This window comes from Mytilus galloprovincialis, chromosome 4 (genome assembly GCF_965363235.1).
Source record: "Mytilus galloprovincialis chromosome 4, xbMytGall1.hap1.1, whole genome shotgun sequence".
Classification (NCBI taxonomy): Eukaryota; Metazoa; Mollusca; class Bivalvia; order Mytilida; family Mytilidae; genus Mytilus; species Mytilus galloprovincialis.
This window is the reverse complement of record NC_134841.1, coordinates 3,841,298-3,866,811: the sequence shown is the minus strand read 5'-3', so window position 1 is coordinate 3,866,811 and position 25,514 is coordinate 3,841,298. Positions and strand designations below refer to the sequence as shown.

Genomic DNA, 25,514 nt, shown 5'->3' with positions numbered 1-25,514 from the left:
AAACACAAAAACTTAACTCTAACCACTGAACCATGAAAATGAGATCAAGGTCAGATGACACCTGCCAGTTGGACATGTACACCTTACAGTCCTTCCAAACACCAAATATACTAGCCTGTAATTCAGTGGTTGTCGTTTGTTTATGTGTTACATATTTGTTTTTCGATAAATTCTTTTTTACATAAATAAGGCCTTTTATAGCTGACTATGCGGTATGGGCTTTGCTCATTGTTTAAGGCCGTAAGGTGACCTATAGTTGTTAATGTCTGTGTCATTTTGGTCTTTTGTGGATAGTTGTCTCATTGGCAATCATACCACATCTTCTTTTTGGAAAATGACGCAGTCATTGTTCCATTACTGGCGACCTGAACTTCATTACATTTCTCTGCCTACCGCGCTTGGTTTCGTATTTACTATTTTCTGTACAAACTGGAATCTGCTTGTGTTATCATTAATTATGCATGAGAGGTCATTGTGTAGTAATCAGCCAGGAACCAGTTTACAAACTAACTGGTTTCTGCTTGTATTCCACTACACTCGGACAAAGTGTTGTAGTTTGACGGGAACCAGTTTAGAATTTGTAAACTACAAAACGTAATCGGTTATTGTTCATTCCGTTTTGGTGTTTCATACCGACTTTTATGGTTTGAATAAGCTTAAGACCCTTCAAACATTATAGTCAAATCGGCATCCAATAATATTTGTTATAATATTTTCTATTCAATTAATTAATAACTGTTACCAAGTACATAGTGAATATGTTGTTGTGTATTTAGGTAAACAACGAAACCAAAGTGAAATTATGTTGTTGTGTATAAAGGTAAACAACGAAGCCCTTACCCAAGCTGTTGTTTTAACAATGGCAGTGTCTGCGCGTACCCGCATGCGGGTACGAATAGTCAAATTGCCGTTCTAGGCTGCGCGTACCCACATCCGGTTTTCTAATAAAATGCCGTCGAATCGGGAATGAAACGTGAAATATGTACGAAAATTATCGATAATATGGGGATTTCGGGTAGAACGAGTGAAGAATATGAAAAATAATATTTTCAAATTGTATTTATTAATTTTAAAATAAAGATACATAATAAACCTTGCAAAATTAAATGCACAATGATAGAAAATGAAACTGTACAGTCCCTGAAAAGAAAAAAAGTAAAAGAAAACTACTAAAATTAAAGCGTGAGTTTCTGAAAATTAAAAAAAGCAAGTAATAATATCAATGTAAACCAATAACAAAAGATTCATGTAACTTATTAAGATTTGCACAGATTTCAACCCGGCGGGCTGCACATTTCAAATGTTGCCAGCCTACGTTCACGTTTCATTGTTCATTATTACTTGCTTCTTTAAATTTATATTTTTATAAACTCAAGCTTCAATTTTAGTAGTTTTATATATTTTAAAATTTTAGTTTCTGTTTTACATTTTACTAAAAGATTATTTTAAAATATCATCATATGGGTATATTTTTAATTTATAAAAATTTTATTCTTTAAATTTGCATTAAAATTTTATAATAGTATTAATTTCTATCATGTTTTTCTTTTACAGGGACTGTACAGTTTCATTTTCTATCATTGTGCATTAATTTTGCAATGTTTATTATGTATCATTATTTAATAAATACATCTTGAAAAATTTTTTTACATACTCTTCCACTGTGTACTCTTCACTCGTTCACACGATATCCCCATATTATCGATAATTTCCGTAGATATTTCACGTTTTATACCCGATCCGATCGCATTTTATTAGAAAACCGGATGTGGGTACGCGCAGCCTAGAACGGCAATTTGACTATTCGTACCCGCATGCGGGTACGCGCAGACACTGCCTTTAACAATTAGACAATTATTAAAAAAAAATGGAAAACTATGAGTCCCTTTCAATAAATCAAACTTTCATGCCAAATAATAAGCAAATTTAAGGTGTTTTTTTCAGTAAAGTTTAAAAAGCATTAAACAAACAATCCTGTAAAATGCTCAACTGGTTTAAATAAGGCATAAAAATATCCAATATCTCATGTATTAGTCCAAATTTATGACGTCTGGCAAGGCTGTTTAATTTTTTTTCCTGTAACGTCTACCTACGAAGTTCGTAGGAAGGCGTCCCAGAAAAAAATTAACATAGCCTTGCGGTCATAGAAAGGTGTCCCAGAATAAAATTAAAAAAGCCTTGCCAGACGTAATAATTATTTTGACTACTCATATATATATCATTAAAAATACACCAAAAATGTCATTTAGTTGAGAAAAATAAATATATACAAAATGTACAATGAACACCCAAAAATGTGAAAGTCGGTATTTAACTCTTTTTGCTTAAATACTGAAAAAAATTCTGGCAACCCCTTACTTATTTTTACTCTTTTTGCTTAAAATACTGTTAAAATATATATTTAACATGCATGACATGGGTGACGAATTGACTATATCAGGTGTCGATTTAACCAGGTGCTGATTTGTCCAGGTCATGAGGTGCTAATTTAACCAGGTGCCGGTTTGACTAGAATTCTTTGACAAATGTTTGAAATTACCTGAGTTTCATTAGACCTTTGATAACAGTAACAAAAAGATTATTTACTTAATATTTTGTGGTATCAGGTCTGTTCGCGCCCAATACACTTTCGCACCTTGCAGGTTCGCACCTCGCACGTTCGCACCCAAGGTCCGTTCGCACTCTACTCATTCATGCTCAATTTTAATTCAAATTCAAGTTGAATAATTGGAAAATCATGATTGTTGTTTTAAATTGCTTTGGTGTAAATACTGAATGTATTTATAGCTTGGTATGAGTAAAACATTGAAGATTTTAAAGGAAAAACACAAAAGATAATTGTTTTTAACAGCTTGGTCCCTTTGATCTGAAACAACGAAACAATAAAATATAGGAACCAAAATATAGCAATCCACTATTATAACCAAAACATGATAAAATCTATTCAACACACAGAAAAAAACATAGTCAGAATCTCACTTCATTTTGAAAGAAGTCAATGAAACAAAGTTATGGCAATACACTAACCAAAACATGATTAAGAGTTATTCAACACAAAATAAAACGTTGACAAAATACCACTTTAATTAGAAAGGATTATTATTATTTTTAACAATACGCTATCCAAAACATGATTAAGATTTATTCAACACAAATAAAAATGCTGTCTCACTTTATTTTGAGACAATGACAACAATTATACTTATAAGAAAACACTTGCTTACAGAGTTATTAAACACAAAACCAATTAAGATTGGGTGCGAACATTTAGGGTGTGAAAGTGAAAGGGGGCGAACATGAGTGGGCGCGAACGGACCCGGATTCAGACTATGTACCAGTGAGAAATATACAAGCCTTTCTACGGTATTTATTTGTACAATTCAGGTAGTCTTGACCTATTCATTTGTCTTAAAAAAACAGCCAGTTGTCATCTTCACTTCACACACAAATATATACGAATATCAATTATATGCTTACGAGACATGTTGCATTGTTAAACTAATTACGGTATGTGAAAATCAAGACTTGCATAAAAACTATCCCAATATTAGAGACAGTGGCGTCATTTTTCTTCAGAGCTTTCAGCTCTTTGATTTATATAGACCTATTGCTATAGTATTCGAGGTATGGACTTGACCACCAAAACTTAACCTTGTTCACTGATCCATGAAATGAGGTTGAGGTCAAGTGAAAACTGTCTGACGGGCATGAGGACATTGCAAGGTATGCACATACCAAATATAGTTATCCTATTACTTATAATAAGAGAGAATTTAACATTAGGCCAACTAAAATTAATTAGTAGATTTTCATTCAAGTTTTTTAAAAAAATGGGGCGGGTGGGAGGATTTTATTTTTTAAATTTTATTCATATGAAACCATTTTCCGAGAGTAAAGATTGATAACGAGAATGACGCGAAATATTCGTGCTACAATGTACGAGAAAAACGGTGTGTCCTTGACCACAAATCGCGGTATTTCACAAATTTCTGTGTCGAAGATGATGTTGTCATCATAGAGCAGCAGAATATGTCGACAATCATTTTGGTTAAATTTACTCGAGGTACAAAACCGAAATTTGAAACAGGAAATCATAAATGAAACGAAATTTTAACGTTTTTCGGTAATGGAAACGAAAAAAATCCGTAAATCGTAAATTTGATAAAATAAAAAAAATCGGGGCGGGACGATTTCAGAGGGGCGGGCGGGGATGAAAATCTATCAATTAATTTTAATTGGCCTTACAAAAAATCTTAACTTTTTTTTCAAGTATTCACTGAACCATGAAAACGAGGTTAAGGACCTTGGACATGTAACTGACAAACATGAGGCATCCATATACAAAGTATGAAGCATCCAGGTCTTCCACCTTCTAAAATATAAAGCTTTTAAGAAGTTAGCTAACCCCGCCGCCGTTGGGTTACTATCCCTATGTCTAGCCTAAGTCGCAGGCTCAACAAAATTAGGCCGTTAGATTTCTTGTCTGAATAATTACAATTCTCATTGCAAGGTCTTAAAAGCTGATAATGAGGTATGAACATTGCTCATTGTTGAAGGCTGAACAGTGACCTGTAGTTGTTAAATTCTGTAACATTTGGTTTCTTGTCTCATTGACAATCATACCTAATCTTTTTTATATGAAGGCGTTGCAAGGAATTCATATACCAAATAAAGTAATCTTAATCCTAAATAATTGTAAGAAGCCGCTGAACAGAAACTTTATAACATAAGGTATCTGCATACAAGGTATGAAACATTCAGGTCTTGTACTTTCAAAAATATAAAGCTTTATACAAATAGTTTTCTAGGCTGCCTTAATGAGCTAGTAATACCTATATAAAATTGAGAGTGGAAATGAGGAATGTGTCGAAGAGACAACAACCTGACCATAGAAAAAAGAACAGCAGAAGGTCTTCAATGCAGCTAGAAACTCCGCACCCGGAGGCGTCGTTCAGCTGGCCCCTAAACAAATATATGTATGTCTCCCATACTGTGACTTATTGTAGGTGATAATAAATATAGTAAATATACAGATCTTTAGATTAGAAGTGTGTTAAGCTTTAAGCAATAGTCATTAATGGTTTTAAAGATACGATGCAACATGTGAAAACCCCCCTCTTTTTAACAAATAAACAGCTGCGCCATGAGCGCATGATACGCCCAACGTCTTGTGTGGAAGTTTTATGCAATAATCATAAATAGTTTCTGAGAAAGTTTTAAGCAATTACCATTTATTGCTTTTGAGACACGGCGGGACATGTGAAACCCCCCCACCCTGTTTATTTTTTAACAAATATCACTAAAATAAAATTTTGAATCAAACCAAAAAGTATACAGATCTTTAGATTAATATAATAAAGAAGTGTGTACAGTTTCAAGCAATAATCATAAATTGTTTTTGAGATACGGCGCGACATGTAAAAAAAACCCTGCCCTTTTTTACAAAATACTCAAAAACTCAAAAATAAAATTTTGAGTCATCACCAAAAAGTATACAGATCTTTAGATTAATATAACAAAGAAGTGTGTAAAGTTTTAAGCAATAATCATAAATCGTTTTTGAGATACGGCACGACATGTAAAAACCCCCTCCCCCTTTTTTACAAAATACTCAATAACACAAAAATGAAATTTTGAATCATCACCAAAAAGTATACAGATATTAAGTTACGGTGCGACATGTCTACGCTGGACGGACAGACGGACGGACAGACACCGGACATTTGTATTAAGTTTCATGAAATTTGGATAAGGGGTTCTCGAGTTACGGTGCGACATGTTGACGCCGGACAGATGGACAGACGGATGCCAGACATTTGTATACCATAATATGGTCCGTTAAAATTTTAACGGGCATATAAAAATAGGCAAATGCATCTCCTTTTTTCAAGCAATGCACATGGCAGACTGTAGTGAAAGTTGTTATTGTTTGATTTTGAAATTAAAATTTTATTATTCAGTGAGAATATATAGTTTATGCGTCTAGTTTTTCACAAAATTTAGGTAAAATATTTCTAATAAATATACAGAATAAGAAAAACAAATAACATATTTCACATAATTTATAATGTGTTTATGTGTTTCACTGGTCTATGACAAAATATTTAAGATTCTAGAAACAAGTTGAAACATTTAATAAATAAAATAACCAACAAGAATTACAAAACTTCCATGAAACCAATTCATTTTTACAGCTGACAACAGCTAAAAATATCAAAGTAGTACGTTATCTTGATGACACCCTTTCTCAAACTACCATAAAGTACTGTAAACAAAATTGGCATTCATGAAGTAATCAGAAAATCCATATTTTTTCAATGTTCCCTGCACACATACTTTTTATCTCTTTCTATAAAAAATTTCTCATATGTCTTAGTTGATGTCTAGTAAATAAAGATCCTGTCTGATAGTGATGGAGTTCTGGCTTGATAGAGTAGCTATCTGACAGGTGCTTGTTTTAATTCACATAAAGCTGTATGGAGCACCTCCTAAGAAGGACCGTTTTGGGGCAGGTATAGGCATCATACCAGGCATTCCTCCTCCTTTGTTTACTGTCCCTCCTCTTGTTGATGAAGCAGCACCTGAAGACTTCTTTTTAGCAGATTTATTACCTCCCTTGAACTTCCATTGACTAAAGCCATCCCCACTAGATTTACCTGCTGAGGAAGCACCTGTTGCTTTACCTCTCCCCCTTCCACTAGCTCCTCCTCTCTTCTTTCCATATTTACCCTGAAAATATTAGTCTTATATAATTTAAACACATGTATATCAATATTAATGCTCATAAAACAATTAGCATGCTAATTATCAAGAGTTCAAATTTCATATCAGACATAAAAATGAATAAATATTTGATGTAAATTAACTTTGAAATTCTAGTTTCATTCCAAGAAGTTTAAGAATAAAATGGGAGAATTCAAATATTTCTTTAATAAATAAGTGATTTTGAATTTGAATCATTTGTCATGCATCTTAAATAGGCCCCAAAATGTATCATTTATCATTCTTCTCATTATATAGTGGATGGACATTTATTGAATAATTCAAAGTATTGGATAGATAGTAGCTGCTGATAGATCCTTACAGTTCATCACTGTAAAACCTGCAAACCAAATATTAAGTCATTCTGTTCAGTGCATACCCATTAGTTCCTTGGGGAAAAAAATGCTTAATTCAACATATTGAAAAATTCAAAGTATGGGAATATCAATTTTATGTTTTACAATTAAAAGCAATTTACATCTCTCCATTTTATTAGTGTCAGGTTAATACAAGTGTGATATTGAAAAATTCATATGATCTCTATATACATATCCAGCAATAACCAGTTTATGCGAAAAATAAATATGCACGGCTTTGTATTAGATTTACTAGGCAAAGTCACATTTTAATCATTATAGCTCAGAAAATAATACTTTTATTTCAATATTAAAGAAGTGAATACCTGGCAAATTCAAAGGATGCAGATTAAAGTAAAATCAAGTTCATGGCCATGTGATAATACCATATGAAGCTATACTAGTTACAATGTAGGTAGGAACCAACAGAATCATCATAACATGAAAAATGAAGTCAGGGTCAGATGACCATTGCTGGCCAACTTGGTCTCAGCATAAAATAATCTTAAAACTGATTAAATTTAAGCAGTGACAAGATATAAAGTGTTGTTTTAATTATTGCTCCAGCCACAAGAAAATTTATAAGACAAAAATACTTTACATTATTTACCTTTTTGAAACCTCCTTTCTTTTTTGTTGATGATTGTGAACTTGATTCATCAACAAAATAAGGGGAAGACCACTCTGGTGGTAACGCCTCCTCCTCTTTTCTGGCTGAATATATTGTTTCTTCAATACCTGAAAAATGATGTATATCTTTTTCAAATTTGAACATTGAATACAAGTATTAAAAACATTTTCTGTTTCATGGTTCCTAAAATAAATAAACAGCTTTATCAGGAAAGCAAGATATGGCTATCCATAGTTAATTGTTTCAACAATAAAATAGAATATTGAAGAAGGCTTCAAATAATGTTATATATACATGTATTATTAGAATATTAGACTATTTTTATTTCCCAAATTACAGGGCCCATAAAGGGCATATAATCAGGTGCAATTGATTTACATAATTGGTAACAACAACAATAATAGTTCCATGTAAATATAAATTGAGTATATTTGCATTGGTCAGAATCAGAGTCAAAAACCACATATATATTGTGAATAAAAGAATAAAATTACATTATATGCATAAATTATGATAATTGTTAGAAATGTATTGAAATTGTGTTTGTTTGTTTGTTCAAAAAATGCCCTCTTGAACAACTTGCAGGAAAAGGTCAAAAGATCATTATTTGACTGTCGATTTATTATCATTTAAAAGGGATTTTTTTATTATTAGCCCATTTTATGACAGGCATATAAAAATTGGGTTTTTTTTATGCTGCAAGTTCCAAGACCAACCTATATCTTACCCACTTAACCAATTGAGGAATGCAAAACAAGCACTCTTGGTTTAGGACATATTATTTTGTTGTGATTCTAAAAGCATATACTGTGGATTCATTTTTATTCGTGGTATACCAATTTTCGTGGGTTTCGTGGGTCACAGCGAACCACGAATTTAAGAATTCAACGAAGAATAATCCCAAGAAATGTGTATGGAGTCGGATGTTTATTTCCGTTTATGTTATGCAGTTCTAGTATAGTGTTGACTAGCGATAAACATTGTAACATAACTCGTGTTCTTTATTGAAAGAAGATACAAGTATTTTGATTAAATCTATAATAAATATATCGAATATCAGTGATAATTTACTTTTTAAAATTGATTAAAACTGTTCATGGAATATAGCTGCAAGTTGTTAATTACCGTGTCATAGTTTGGTTTACCAGTGATTAAAAATCAATAGGATTAAGTACGGGGATATTGCCCGTAGGTAATATTGTTTATGACAGGAACATTTATTTTCACACTTATACTTATATCACTGTTTATTATATCGTGATTAGGGAAATGAGCTTTCAATCATAAAGTTTTGAATGCCTTATAGAATTCAGACAAGAATTTATAAATTGTAAAACAAATAAATAATTAGTTGTCTCTGTCCATTATTGTAATCGAAGTTATCAATGAACACTTTAACCTAGAATGACCAAGCGAGGATTTTGACAATTCAAAATTTTCAATGAATTCCTTCTTTTTTGTTTTGTTTTATTATTGATCAAACCAAGGAGGTTATATGATCTCCTAAATCAAAAAGAAATCCACGAATTACGTATCCTATTTTTATTTTTGTAATCAGCGATCCACGAATTTACGTATACCACGAAACGTCTTTTTTTTTCTATCCACGAAAATTGATACCCACGAAAATAAATGAATCCACAGTAGTAGACTCTTATAATCTCAAGTCAGCTGGACCATAGGATATTTCAACTCAAAAGAATACTGGAAGTTTGACAGACCAAGGGACACACCTCTTGCATGGCTTGGTCCAGCTTAATAGAATCCAGATGAATATGGGAAGGTGATCGATATTCTGGTCTGAGATCATTGTATTTGCATGTAATCCATCTAAATCCCAGACGTCATGTTATGATATGTGTACTGTATTGTTTGGAGATAAATAAGGCAATTAAAATGCTTTTGTTAACCGTAAGACCGTAAATTGGTTCAGGTCAAACAGCGTAATCTATACACCTTATCGCTATTTGGAAATCTGTCCCACTTGACCTGAGAATCTATCCTGCTTGAACTTTTGACATCATTGTCAAAATTTGACTGGAACTTTTGTGATGTCCAGTAATGGCAGACAAATAGCAATAAGGTGTATTGAATCATCACCAAATCAATCAAACTATTGAAATAAGAGACATTATTTCTTATTCAAAGATAATTGAACAATAAACTTACTGTCAATCATGCACTTATAATTCCTTGTAATATCTAAGAATCTCTCTGCTTTGTATTTGGTGACCTTTGCCCTTGGCATATTGTCTATTCCTGTCACCATTTCATCGACTGTTGTGGGTGTTCTCTCAGCCATTTGTCGTAAACAATTAGTTGGAAATATCATCACAAAGTTTCTAACAGCATATTCAGCAGCTGAAAAACAAATCAAATAATGTTACCACATTTTTTGGATAGACTGCAACATTGTAAAGGAGGGCACATGTAGTCATAGATGATGCATTTAAAATGATTGATTAATTGATGTTTAATGCCACTTTCTACACTGTTGTGCTATTTCGTTGCAGCCAGTTTTTATAGGTGGAGGGCATTTAAAATGGAAATAAAATAAAACTTTTAGATTGCCTCAGCTAATCAATATAACAGAACAATATGAAACTTCTATGCAATGTCATTATGTAGAAATGAAGGTGTATAGTTCACATCATGGTTAAGAATAACAAATTCTTGTCCATTCCTAAATCAAAAACTTGTTGATTCATGCACACAGAAAGTTTGTACATGTATTTAAAAACTCTGACAGCATAAAAAGATAGTCTTTTTAAGTATAAGTATTTATTGCCAACATGTGTATTTCTACAATAAACATAATCTATTGTTTTGCACTATTTTTAATGTACATCTTGTTGTTTTGATCTCAATTTTAAGTGATATTCCTTATTAGTTATGATAAACTTTCATATCTTGCAAAACTCGCAACATTTGACTTTACATGTATGATCTGTTTAGTTTTAACCATACAAAGTAAATCCATTTAATTGGACCATTTGAAAATCACATATAATATATTCTGCACATGTATTGTCCAAATATTTATATGGCGATTAAATAATTAATATTAAAAACCCATTCTCTATAAGCTTCAAAATGAATTGGTCACAACTATCCTCAAAAGTTTGATATTTCTGTTGATAATATATTGTACCTTTTTAACATAAGTCTAGTTATGTATAACACAGATTTTCATACTAACAAAGAAATTTCTTTTAGCTGAAGTATAACAATAGACATACCAATTTCCTTTGCCATTTCCACCAATTCATCATAGCACTTGTCAATCAAGTTCTGTTTCTCACTGACTGGTTCTCTGCCAATCTTAGCCACCTCAGTTCTTCTACCGCCTCCCTGGATAGGAAGCTCTACCTGGAAATAGGAAAGCATCATTGTACATTTAATAAGTCAGCGTCGTCCGAAGACAAATTGTTTCCAGATAATAACTTTTGAATAAGTAAAAAGAAATCAATAAAATTTTAACACAATGTTTATAACCACAAAAGGAAGTTTGGGATTGATTTTGGGGTTTATGGTCTCAAAGGTTTAGGAATTAGGGGCCCAAAGGGGCCAAAAACAGCATTTATCAAGTTTCAGGACAAAAAGTTGTGTATTAGTATTTCAATTGTTCTGAAATTGTACCACAATGTTTAATACCATAAGTAGAAGGTTGGGATTTATTTTAAGGGGTTATTGGGCAAATAGTCTAGGAATTAAGGGCCAAAAAGTGGCCAAAACAAGCATTTTTCTAGTTTCAAGACAATAACTTGTATGTAACTGTATGGATCTCTATAAATTTTTACAAGTTTTCAAATACCCCTAAAGGAAGGTTGGGATTGATTTTGGGGTATATTGTCCCAATAGTTTAGGAATAAGGGGCCAAAAAGGGGGCCCAAAATTATCATTTTTGTAGTTTTCAAACAATAACTTATGTTTAAGTGTATGAATCTCTCTGAAATTAAACCACAAGTTTCCATACCATGAAGGGATGGTTAGTATTGACTTTGGGGGGTTGTGGCTCAAAATGATTCAGAATTAGGGGCAAAAAGGGGGAAAAACTAGGTATTTCTGGTCAATGGAAAATTAAGACAATTTAAAAGCAGGGTAAGGGAGGTAATTTTAAAACATTTAGCATACAATGTTGGGTATGTTCGGATTTACCTCCCTTACACTAATTGTATATTATGTATAAAGAAATATCAGGTTTTGGACTAATTGCAAAAAAATTCCAAATTTTTGAAAAGTTAAAAGAAGAAATCGTAAATTGCACAAAATTGCACAATTGATTTATAAGATCTTGACATTTGTTTTGTGTCAGAAACTCATATTATGTCAAAAATTTGATCGCAATCTAAATTCAGACCTGTATCAAGCTTGAATGTTATGTCTATATTTGCCCCAACTGTTCAGGGGTCGACCTCTGCGGTCGTATAAAGCTGCAACCTGCGGAGCACCTGGAGTTATAATACTCAAAACGCATGATTAACATTGCCTAGTGACTGATTTATCTCCTCCAAAAGAAATATAATGAATTATATAGTGTCTGGAAGTTATCAGATACAATATAATCATGTTATCTGTTTAGGGATAAACATAAGCAGATCCAGGGGGGGGGGGGGGAGCTGGGGCTTTCGTGGGTAAAATTTGGTTGATTATATAGGGAATCACTGAAGCGTGACTGGATACCATTAATGCATACCAACCAACAGTTCAAACACCATAAGTCATTTGTCTGCTCCATTTTGACAATGTTCTGTTTTATAAAATCAACAATTAATTAAAAAAATATAGCCAAATTTATTTTTTTTTAAATCAAATAATTAAAAAGCAGATGCAAAATGCCATGAAAAGTATAAGGTTGTATGAAACTTTCATGAAAATACACTATACTATGCACCCTGAAAAATAAAAGTATTTTTTCTTCTATTTAAATGATTGTACCTTTATCTTATTATACATGACATCATTAGCTTTCTTTCCCATCCTGATATAACAGGCCGCCGTGTCAGCGGCAGTGATCTGTAGGTCCTCGGCCAGTATAGATTCTATCACTAGTTTCCTCAATAATCTCTCTGCATCACCTCGGCTGTAACTTTTACCACGGCCATGTAAACTTATCTTGTCGTGTCCAGCATCACAAATTCTTGATGTCTTTGCTCCTGTAATTTCAACAAATAGTTTATTTTATTACATGTATATTTTATTTTAATACCAGATGTAAAATTCAGTAAGTTGACCAATTATCTATGAAAAGATAATTTATTGTATCATTGTTTACCAGTTATATAAACTTTGTTCCTGAATCTTCATTATCATGTTTTTGTGCTGTTGAACTATAGCTATACAGTATCGCTCTTTTTAATGTTGGGACCAAGGACTAATATGCAGTTTTTCAACAAAATACTACTTGGACCAAATTTTTAGACGTTGATTAACAATTTACAACAGACCTCTGTGCATTAAGGTTTGAGAATAAAGTTTATGTTGGGGTTTTTTAAGCAGCACTTTTCTGTGGTTGACATTGGTTGTTTTAATTGTTTAGTTTAAATAAGGCCATTGTTTTTTTCTCCTCATCTACAAGGAGTTTTGAGCACGAAGTGAAGACATATGAACCAAACAATGCAGTTATAACTGTAACAACATGACATCAACCTCACTAAGAGGTTGCTACAAGAATGAAGCAATCCCTACCTCTAAATATCTCCACAAAATGTAACAATGTATAATTATTAGATCTCCTGTTACCCCAACAATTCATACCTCTAAATATCTCTACAAAATGTAACAATGTATAATTATTAGATCTCCTGTTACCCCAACAATCCATACCTCTAAATATCTCCACAAAATGTAACAATGTATAATTATTAGATCTCCTGTTTCCACCACTGGTCAGGTCTTTCACAGCTTTAATGATTTCTTTCACATCTTCTGTTACATCTCTTATTGTAAATGAACCCTGTTACAGCAGAATACATAAAGTGTGTAGGTAAAGGTAATATATTTGGTTAGCCTGCTTGCTAGCTGAACTGTGAAGTCATGAATAGGTTATGTAAGATAGATCAGTTATCTGTCGGACTAGTCTACTCTTAAAAAGGAGGGTAATATACATAATTTAATAATGACTTCTTGTATTAAACCAAACTCCATTACTGTAAGTCAGTTTTGTACCATAAATGTCAAGACTTCAAAGGAAACTCAAGTACATGTACAAGGGTCATAGACAAATAAGTTTCATGATTGTGACAGCTTGATACATATTTCCACTGTTTATGATTTTGTTTTTCATTCTATGTGGATTAAATGTGAATACTGTGGATTCATTTAGTTTTTGATGGGGAATCAATTTTCACTGGATTGAAGAATCTTGCATTTTGTGGATATTTTATTTCGTCGTTTTAACAATCTGTGCATGCAAATCCTATGAAAAATATGTAATTCGTTAAATATTTGAATTATAGTTCACTTGTTCCCACCAAGGTATAATCGTCAATGAGACAATTCTCCACAAGAGACCAAAATGACACAGAAATTAACAACTATAGGTCACTGTACAGCCTTCAACAATGAGCAACGCCCATACCGCATAATCAGCTATAACACTGAACACACTGAAATGACAATGTAAAACAATTCAAACAAGAAAACTAACGGCCTTATTTATGTACAAAAAATGAACGAAAAACAAATATTTAACACATAAACAAACAACAACCACTGAATTACAGGCTCCTGACTTGGGACAGGCATATACACATCTTACTTTAGATACACAGTTATCACAGATGGATCCTCTAAAGCTGTCACAAGTCTCCCTGTCAAAGTCGTGTTCTCCAAAGTAATGTAGAAGCTGAGCTCTCCTACAATCAGCCACGTTCTCACAATACTGAACCATCCTGAACAAGTTATCTATATGGACCTTCTTAGAATCCCAGTTAGCATTTTTATCCACTAAAATAAAGGAGTCATTATCATGTATATACTGCATTAATATTAAATCTTGTAATACTATAAGAAACATCTGATTACTTAATATGTGGAACAAATGGCGTAGAATTTGTAAAGGGTTCCACAAACACCTGGGTTTAACATGTGATTGCTGTTGTCAGCATAAAAGTGCAATGTTGACTGTAAATAGTGAGATGATTTAACAGTAGAATACAGATTTTTTTTTAAATCAATCTCTTTCTTAAGGCGAAGCAATTTTCTGATCTTGACAATTTATATAAATCTATGAAGGTTTGTAAAGTAATTGATGTGTAAAAAATCTTGAACCCCTGACTGTAGCTACTTGTTAACCATATACAACTTAGTCTCATAATATTGGTAAAATAATCCTAAATAAGTTTTTAAAAGGAGACTATACTTACTGTCCATAATCCTCCTAAGTCTTTTAACATCCTGGTAATTATAGTACAATATACAATGAGCCATCAGTCCATCTCTACCTGCTCTTCCTGCTTCTTGATAGTACCCCTCTACTGACTTGGGGAGGGAGTAGTGGATGACAAATCTAACATCTGATTTATCTATACCCATACCAAAGGCAATGGTGGCACAAATAACCTATAAAATCAAACCATTGCAGTGTAGAATCTGTTAAAATATAGCATTGAGTCAGATGAGCTAAAATCAGCATTTCTCAACTGAAACTTGCATTACCTTTTAACACGTCAATAGATCACATTATCTTCTCAGTAAGATAAGCAACAGTCCTTCATTTATAAAACATTGAGAGTCTAAGATATTTCAAAATATAATAACAGCGAATATGTGATTAGCATTTGTTTTAGTACAAGGATTTGCTGCTTTTATTTTCCAAAACAGAAACTGAATATTAAATACCTTGCATCTGTACCCTTTCAGCCAGGACTCCTGTACTGTAATACGTTCTCCATCACTCAAACCAGCATGATAAGAAACAGCCTGTATCCCTGCTTTCATTAAGTTACCAGCTACTGTATCACACTCATTTCTGAAATAATGGGTCACAACAAACATTCAAAATTAGCATCTAAGAACATCAACTTAATAAGTACTGTCAAATAACAAGAGGCTCTCAAGAGCCTGAATCGCTCACCTGGTAAACAATGCCTTATTGAACATATTGAACCATGCCAGGCAAACATGTACAGCTAACAATTCTTCAATATTACAAATATATATGACTTACTGTTTATAAATAAAGAAAATGAGACCAAAACACAAACACTTAAAACTTAGCAATGGACTGTGAAAATGAGGTCAAGTTCAAATAAAACCTGCGTAACCGACATATAGATCATAAAATATTTTCATACACCAAATATAGTTGACCTAATGCATAAAGTATTAAAAAAATAGACCAAAACTAAAAAAGTTAACTTTGACCACTGAATTATGAAAATGAGGTCAAGGTTAGATGACACCTGTCAGCTAGACATGTACACCTTACAATCATTCTATACACCAATTTTAGTAGACCTATTGCATATAGTATAAGAAAAACAGACCAAAACACAAAAACTTACCCCTATGTTCTATTTAAAGTAATGGCGGCCATGTTTTTTGACGGATCAAAAATTGAAACACACACTTTGTGCAGGATAATCTAAGGAACTATCATGCTAAGTTTCATCCAAATCCATTCAGCAGTTTCAGAGGAGAAGATTTTTTAAAGTTAGCAAATATGATGAACAAATTGTGAAAAATTGTCATTAAAGGACATTTACCCCTTAAGGGGTCAATTGACAATTTTGGTCAAATTAACCTATTTGTAGATCTTACTTTGCTGATCATTTTTACTGTTTACAGTTTATCTTCATCTATAATAATATTCAAGATAATGACCAAAAACTGCAAAATTTCCTTAAAATTACCAATTAAGTGGCAGCAACCCAACAATGGTTTGTTTGATTCATCTGAAAATTTCTGGGCTGATAGATCTTGACCTAATGAACATTTTTACCCCCATGTCAGATTTGCTCTAAATGCTTCCGTTTTTGAGATATAAGCCAAAAACTGCATTTGACCCCTATGTTCTATTTTAAGTATGGCGGCCATGTTTTTTGACGGATCAAAAATCGAAGCACACACTTTGTGCAGGATAATCTAAGGAACAATCATTTTAAGTTTCATTCAAATCCATTCAGTAGTTTCAGAGGAGAAGATGTTTGAAAAATTGTTAACGACGACAGACGACGACGACGACGACGACGTCGACGGACGCCAAGTGATGAGAAAAGCTCACATGGCCTTTTAGGCCAGGTGAGCTAATAATAGCTAAGGAAATCACCTGTTTTACTAGCAACACACAATCAACTGCATTTCAATTCAAATATTTACAAGTGTATTTAAAAAACCAACACAAACTTGAACTAAAAGTGTTACCTTAGAGACATCCAGGCTGATTCAATAAGTTTCAAAAATGCAATGAAAATAAAGTTTTCACACACCAAGAACAGTTTTATAGCGTCTAAAGTATCTATCAAAACATTTTTATGAAATATATCGCAAATTTAACTTTAATGTAATTACCTTGATAAACAATAAACAATTCCACATTTTCCAGGAAACCTTTCTTTGATATTTTTAATTATATCAGCAGTTAATGTGGATGGTTTCTTTGGCATCACAGAGAACTTTAAGTTAGGTCTGTTAAAACTCTGAACAAACCTTTATAAATGATAACTACATATAAATAAATACAGCAACAGATTTTTTTTTAGGAGGGATATTAGTTTTTCATTCAAAGATATTTCTGTCCCTTTCTTGAGATTATTTCAATTGTTAGTGTTCATTTTCATTGCATTTTTAATAGCTTGTGTTCCTCGTCATAACATTTCAAATAGTGTGTGTTCCTTGTCATAACATTTGTTATAGTTTGTGTTCATTGTCATTACATTTGTAATAGTTTGTGTTCCTTGTCATTACATTTGTTATAGTTTGTGCTCATTGTCATTACATTTGTTATAGTTTGTGTTTCTTGTCATTAGGTCTTTCAACCTTTCAGGTGAAAGACCTATAGGGTTTGTTCTGATTATTATTATTATTATTATTATTATTATTATTATTATTATTATTTTTTTTTTTTTTTTTCTTCCGCCAACTTTTTTTTCCTTCGCTGTTTTTTTGTTTCACAAGATGTCGCTTAGATATTTGGTATATGATATCGAACAGTTAATGCGCTTCTGAAACTGACACCGCGTAACAAAAACCTTTACCTCGTAAGAGTTATCTCCCCAAACACTGTTTTTCTTGTGGCCACTACTTCTTCGCAACCGTATAAGAAACCGACAAATTTATTTTTCCAAATTGCTCGTTATATCCTTAGGATGTTCTGTTTCATTTCAACGGAAGCTATCCGGAGACTCCATATGAGAGTTATCCCCCCTTTTATATATGATATCAGTGATATGCATTTCTAACTGGTAAACTATAAGTGATAGAGACCTAACACTGGTAGACCTATTTGGCAAATGACCGCGATTTTTGGCAAATCTCCGCGGAACGGATAATAAATAGCGGTTCATCGTAAATTTTCTGTTTTACAGAATATTTTGCGGTTCTCCGGAGATTTTCCGTGTCTCAGGGAATTATCCGCGTGTCTCAGGGAATTATCCGTTTGTCCGATTAAACTGGTGTGTATTGAGTCAGTGATAGAACCAGTGATGCGTGAGCGACGGTTATTAATAGATCGTTGTTTAATCCGTTATCTGTGAGCAACGGTTATTAATAGATCGTTGTGATTATATACAATGTTTACAGTCAGATAAAAATAACCGTCTTATTACCCTTTTCAGTCGAGAAATAAAAAGCGGTGGTTTTGATATTTAAGTTACTTGCAATTTAAATATCGAATTTAGTTCAATAAAGAATAATCTATTTAAATGTGACCAATGAACAGGAAAAGTGCACGTGGTAACTTTGCAATACTACAAATATGTTCACCTTACAAAATTCTTCTTTATTGTCATGTTAAAATAAATCAGTTCCTGTAAAAACAGTATAAACAGAGTCTTTAAAATTACTGCAGATTCCGTAATCCGACATAATGTCATACTGATTTGACACTTGTCTAGTGTGAGTAACACCTGCTGTGATATTTTTGCAATACAACATGGACAAGCGGAAGGTCGTAAATCAATCTGTTGATCCGAATTTAACTTTACCTGTACAGATATTTATTTATGGAGGATATCATAGATACATTTAATAAACTGTATTGTATTCAATGGAGATAATTTAAATACACAATATAATTTATTAAGACATATTTGCAGGTATACATTGAATATGTTTTCTCCAACCAAGAAGGTTTGATATTGAATGCTTTTTTTTTTTTTTTTTTTTTTTTATCAAACTTCGATCTGATCAGTCTCGTAGATTATAAACGAGTAATTCGTTTATAGTTACACATTGTTACTCTTCTAACGTCTTTTTCTTTGTGCTATTAAAAAAAAACTCACAATTTTCCACATCAGATCGACATATATATATATATGAATACTGGAAATCTTTTTTCCGTCCGACACCACGCTCCCCACAAGAGCCCCAAGATATAATCATACCTGTCAATCACTAGCCGCAAGTTGAACATTTTGGTCAGCCTTCCTCGTGCTTTCAATTATGACATCGTTGCGAATTTTTTTTTTTTAAATTGACATGTGAAAAGAATAAAGTGATGGGAAGTTTATTTTACGACCTATCAGAACTTCTTGTGATTCTAATAAGATTTTTCTTAGGCCGCATTTCTTTCTAACAAGAATTTTGTAAACGTTGTGTCGCGTGTGTTACTGTTTTCTAAACGATACACGAGAAGAAACAAATACATCGTTTGATAAACCTTTAATGACCCTGTTTGAATTTTCAATAATGCAAGCACATGTTGTTGGTAATCAGACATTTTTACAAACGTAGAAACAAATACTTCGTTTAATCAGGTTGAAGTTAGAAACAAATGCAGCGTTTGTACTAACAAACGACAAACTGCAGACGCAATTTTAGCGTTTGCATAGTTTGTCAAAGTTTATTTTAACTTTGCAAACGTATGTGTTTGAAAGAAATAATCAAAACATGTGCGAGCTTAGCCGTTTGAATCGTTTGTGTTAGAAAGAAATGCATCTTTAATGAGTCTGAATCCGTAACCGTCAAAATAGCATGCTTTACAAAAAGATCAGCCAATTCAAACGTTTCTTTACACAAAGATGATTTTAAGTACGTCATACATTACATGTAAATTAAACATTTATTTAAGTAATTTTTTTTCGTATCTATCTTTTTCGTATCTATCAATTTGGTTACAGGGTTTATGCAAGTAAGTTGTACCGTGTGGTGCGTTTTCAAATTCATTTCTCAACAACTTCCTGTGAACCGAAATATTTCGGCGGGGGTATCAACGGCGGCAAGCTTACAGTTTAACTTGCTTAAATTTTATTTAAGTCAGTTTATTGAAATAAAATTGAAAATGGAAATGGGGAATGTGTCAAAGAGATAGCAACCCGACCATAGAAAAACAGCAGCAGAAACAGGTCTTCAATAGACCAACAGGTCTTCAATGTAGCGAGAAACTCCCGCACCCGAAGGCGTCCTTCAGCTGGCCCCTAAACAAATATATACTAGTTCAGTGATAATGAACGCCATACTAATTTCCAAATTGTACACAAGAGACTAAAATTAAAATAATACAAGACTAACAAAGGCCAGAGGCTCCTGACTTGGGACAGGCGGAAAAATGCGGCGGGGTTAACATGTTTATGAGATCTCAACCCTCCCCCTATACCTCTAGCCAATGTAGAAAAGTAAATGCATAACAATACGCACATTTAAAATTCAGTTCTAAAGAAGTCCGAGTCTGATGTCAGAAGATTTAACCAGATAAAATAAACAAAATGACATTGTTTTTGCAGAAGATTAATCCAGACATAAACGTACTTTGGCTTCCCATTTGTTCCACTGTGTAGGATAACTTATTTACGCATTACATCATTAATAATTACCAATATTAAAATGCTGGAATGCAAGTTGTATACTTATTATTTTACTAATTTGCGTTTTGGTTCCGTTCAAATTTGCTGTTATAGCATGTATAGATTCCTTGATTTTCATAACTTATCTAGTTTCAGTTGTTAAATACTAGTCAGTAAAGAGCTAAATATTTTGCCTTCCAGCAGAGCCAACAATTAAGCATCAGACGTATACGTGATACATTAATCATATATATATGTAATATCAGTAATGGACTCCTAGACTTTTTCTCCTTTTATAGCCGACTATGCAGTATAGGCTGTGCTCATTGTTGAAGGCTGTACGGTGACCTACATGTATAGTTGTTAATTTCTGTGGCATATGGTCTCTTAACGAGAGTTTTCTCATTGGCAATCACACCACATCTTTTTTTTAAACGGACTCATTTAGCATTTGTTATATTCTCAACGGTTGAGAAAAACTCCATGAATGACAAGTCAACTAGGGTTTTGAGTTGAACCTTTTGATTGTGTATGTTTATTTGGGTTTGAATAGGATTTATATAGAAGAAGAGAGAATATATATGGACAAAAAGTGCACAACAAAGGGCCAAAAAAGTAAATAAAATAGACACCAAGAAAACAAAGAAATAGAATAATGGGGGAAAATATGAAGACTACAGAAAAATTACTAACAACTATAAGACAATATTCAAGACCCTCGTATGTGTTCAAATACAATCTGTATACACTATAGTATATATCTTGCTATAAAGTTCCGTTCTCAATGTTATTTGCTCGAGCATGACTGTCTAATTCTATTTAATTTTTAAATTGATGTCCAGTGGCAAACATTTCTAGAGTCGTGTCATTCAGGAAGTAAATACAAGAAAAATGAATCTGTTCATGCGCGGGTTGGTTAAAAATAGAGCTCCCTACATATATCTTGTTTAAAAAAATATTTATTTTACTCAGCTATCTTCAAGGCACCATCTTCTTCTGTTACATGAAATTGTGATACCGTGAAATTGACTGATTAGATTTCATTTTAGGGTGCCAAAGTTTGAAGTAGTAGAGACCATTTCCGTGACCTGTGTTTGTTGCACTCTGTGGGTAAAATCCAGTAGTTTTTTTTTTAGCCTACTGAGATTTTAATAACTTATTTTCGAATGATGGAACCATATCAAAATAATAAATTGAACACGGGTTTGACATTCAGTAAACTGTCACACAAGAAATAGATTGAATGTTGCATATGTACACTAGTCCAATTTGTAATGTTGTCTTTACGTCCTTCCACCTTCTTTTTTTCAAAATCCGGGATCCGCTTTCGAATATATTATGGGAGTCTGTCAATGGAGCTAGAGATACATTTAACGACCTTGACTGGCTACACAACCCTTGCACGGTAGATAAATACATCATACACAGATACACTGGCTGGTTAAAGGGACAATAAACCAGAAGTGTAAATTGCCCCAGGTATTTTAAGTATATTGTGTGTAATGTGTCAACAGCCACGTGTTAGTGAATTCACAGTCGCTTGAATTTTAGAGATATATGTATGAAAAAAAAATTAAAAAAATACTGTTATATATATTATACATATAACAGTATTTTTTAAATTTTTTTTTCATACATATATCACTAAAATTCAAGCGACTGTGGTGAATTCAAAGATAATCAAAATGATCTAATTCACGTGGTAATCTACCATGCAGCTACGCATCATCGCACACAACTAGCTTTGCATTGCAAAATATTTAATTATACCCCCGCTTTGAAAAAAAGGGGGGTATACTGTTTTACCTCTGTCTGTCCTTCCGTCAGTCCGTCAGTCCATCCGTCCGTCAGTCTGTCAGTCAGTCCGTCCGTCCCATGAATATTTTTCGTCACATTTTTTGTCAGGAACTACACTACCAGGATTTCTGAAATTTGGTTTCAGGCTTGATATAAGTCAGCTATACTTGGAACTTGATGCGTTTTCAGATTCATCACTCAACAGCTTCCTGTTTACCGAACACTTGTTTGATTTTACACATGATAGCCAAGTTGAAAATTTTTCGTCACATTTTTCTAAGGAACTACAATACAAGGATTTCTGAAATTTGGTTTAAGGGTTAATATAAGTCAGCTGATGCGTTTTCAGATTCATCACTCAACAACTTCCTGTTTACCGAACACTTGTTTGATTTTACACATGACAGCCAAGTTGAAAATTTTTCGTCACATTTTTCTCAGGAACTACAATACAAGGATTTCTGAAATTTGGTTTAAGGGTTAATATAAGTCAGCTATACCGTGGTAACCAAGGTCTGTCGTTTTTAACTGTTTATATGGGAATTGGTGAAAAAGTCATAGTTCAAAGTCATAAATGGGCGTAAATAAGTGTTCCGTGAAAATTATTTTCGAAAGTCTAATTTGTTCATAATTCTTTTATGTAATAAACTTATTTAAATAAATTTGTACCTTCCCTTGTCTGATCACCAGCATGGCTAAAGGTATTACTCCCAAATGTATTGTGAGGTGACCCGTTCAGGTATTCAAGCGATTTCCTGTCGGACTTGCAAGTTCATGCATCGCTTCACTTCTAAGGGTATTGATCAGTGTATACGACCGATAACTTGAAACTTTCCATTTTGAACTATCAGGTGTATAGTATAAATCTCTGTCTTGCGTGTCCGATATACTAGTCATTACTAAACGCATAAGCTTGTTTATAAATTACATTTCTGTTGTAAAGAATATTATTTATAAAAATCTAAATAATTCCCAAAAAAAAGATTTGATAAAATAAAAATTGTTTTCACATTTTTTCCAAGGGTAAATTTGGGGAAATGTAAGTACTCGTTCTCAAAAGTGAAGGACAGTTTGAAACGTACAAGAAATATTGATTTAACAAAAATATACGCACTTATCGACCATTGTTTTATACGCCTTGATAGAAAGTTACGGAACTAATAAATAGTTGCAATTCAAAATTATATACATTTTTACATTGAACATAAGAAAGAAACATACATTTTGTTTATTTGGGTTAAAAGTTTTGTAAATAAACTAGTCCTCGTATGACAACAGTATGTTATCATGGGATGTCGATGGACGAAGAAGAAGAAGAGAACTTATTTGAATTAAATACAGGTCGATATTTAACTTATGTGAATATTTTGCTGGAAAACTATTGAGTATCAAAGTTTCAAATTAATTTCGGGATTTATTTTCCTTCTTGGTATTCAATATTCAATAACAGAAAAAAGAATAAACTGCTTGTCCGCTAAATAGGGGTATTCTTGTTATAGTTATATTACAAAATAGGGATATATGACATTAAATTGGTTCTGTCTTTTTTTTTTAAACATCGTTAAAAAGATGTGTGTCTAAGGTGAACGACACAAGAACCCTGTAATACTAGTACGAGAGCATGTAAACATTCCTTCTCAATAATATGGTTGTATTGGAAATCTTTTCATACAGATTGACAACTCATGGTCCGATATGCATGTAATATTTGCCACATGACGCCCATAGTTCTTTCTACCATCATCATCTTATTCTTTGATATTGCTGTAAACATCGATGGTTCACACCCAAACAAAATGGGAGTAATGTACCTTCTGATAGCTTCTCCGTGTTATACACTTGTGAAACTTAATATATAGACGAAATTTCGGTATTGAAATGAATCTGCATCTCACAAACAGGATTTTTAAATAACGATTTTGAGCAATCGTTGTAGGTTCATGAATATTCATATGGCGCTTTTCTTTAGCGCCAATTGGAAAAAAACGTATCTTTAAATAAAGTTTACACTATTAATTAAACATATTCCTCAGAAATCAGTTATCATAAAACCATACGAGTCATGATAAACCTTGATAAAACACAGTTCTGTTATCATAAAACATAAAATAATGCACTATGTAAACTGGAGTAAAATTATGAGAGTTCTAAGCACTGTACATGTACTATAGTAAAGTTGTAAGCCTGTTCTGTCACAAAACTTGTAAGCGATGGTCCATGCAGTTATATTCATGTCTGGAAATGTCCTTGGCTGTTTATCCAAAAGATATAGTCTGGTTTTTTTCTGTTTCCCATCGTTTTTTGATAAATGCATTTAAGAGTGAATCGTTAACTGGGTAAAGACCAGTGGCAAATATCTCTCTGTTTGGGAAGATATTTTCTAATTCTTTTGAAAATATCTATATGTGTTTGCAATGTTCAATGCTTGGACTTTGAAAAGGCGCTAATAAAGCTAACTAAATATTATTTTGATAAAAGAGGTAATACAACAAATTTAATTTTTCAAACAAATAATTCTGTAAACATCGCGTGTGAGGGTTTACACGGAGTTAAAAGAAAAGAAAACAGGGCAAATCTGATGAAAAAAAAATCCCGAAAATTCGTAGTAACAGGAAATTAAACAGTAATTGAAACCCCCTCCTCAAACAAATGTACCTCATGACCTGTATTATGCTCAGGTACAATTTTTTTGGTGAAAAAAAATGTAGAATGCTGGAAGTGTTTCGATGTGCTATTGGAAAATCCTTTGAAAAAAATGGGTAGGGTTCACCAGGACACGGCTTAGGTAGCACTTCACAGAAAATATAGTTACAATTGAGCCACAGAATGTTGAATAACCTTCCAACCCTGGCCTTCTAATACGTTAGGCCAACTGTTAGTGTCATACATGCAAAACTACAGACCTATCTACGAAGTGCTACCATACTCACATGCTCCCGATACTAGTATGTTGAAGAAGTAATGAAATTAATAGAACCAGAGCCGGATTTAGTGGGGAATGGCGTTGATGGGAGTTTTTGATAG

The 25,514-nt window shown here is 32.9% G+C and overlaps 1 protein-coding gene across 2 annotated transcripts in view; it reads right to left on the bottom strand.

Moving 5' to 3' along the window:
• Positions 1–6,117: 6,117 nt before the first annotated feature.
• Positions 6,118–25,514, bottom strand: part of LOC143071156 (uncharacterized) — a 51,153-nt gene continuing 31,756 nt past the window's right edge. For both annotated transcript variants that reach the window (XM_076245292.1, XM_076245293.1), the window contains exons 16-25: positions 17,263–17,400; positions 15,592–15,721; positions 15,117–15,312; positions 14,510–14,697; positions 13,576–13,705; positions 12,688–12,905; positions 10,989–11,118; positions 9,919–10,110; positions 7,729–7,856; positions 6,118–6,729 (exon numbers count right to left, since the gene is read on the bottom strand). In XM_076245292.1, coding sequence (XP_076101407.1) covers positions 6,463–6,729; positions 7,729–7,856; positions 9,919–10,110; positions 10,989–11,118; positions 12,688–12,905; positions 13,576–13,705; positions 14,510–14,697; positions 15,117–15,312; positions 15,592–15,721; positions 17,263–17,400 — 1,717 coding nt within the window. In that variant the 3' untranslated portion in view covers positions 6,118–6,462. The remainder of the gene's footprint in view (positions 6,730–7,728; positions 7,857–9,918; positions 10,111–10,988; positions 11,119–12,687; positions 12,906–13,575; positions 13,706–14,509; positions 14,698–15,116; positions 15,313–15,591; positions 15,722–17,262; positions 17,401–25,514) is intronic.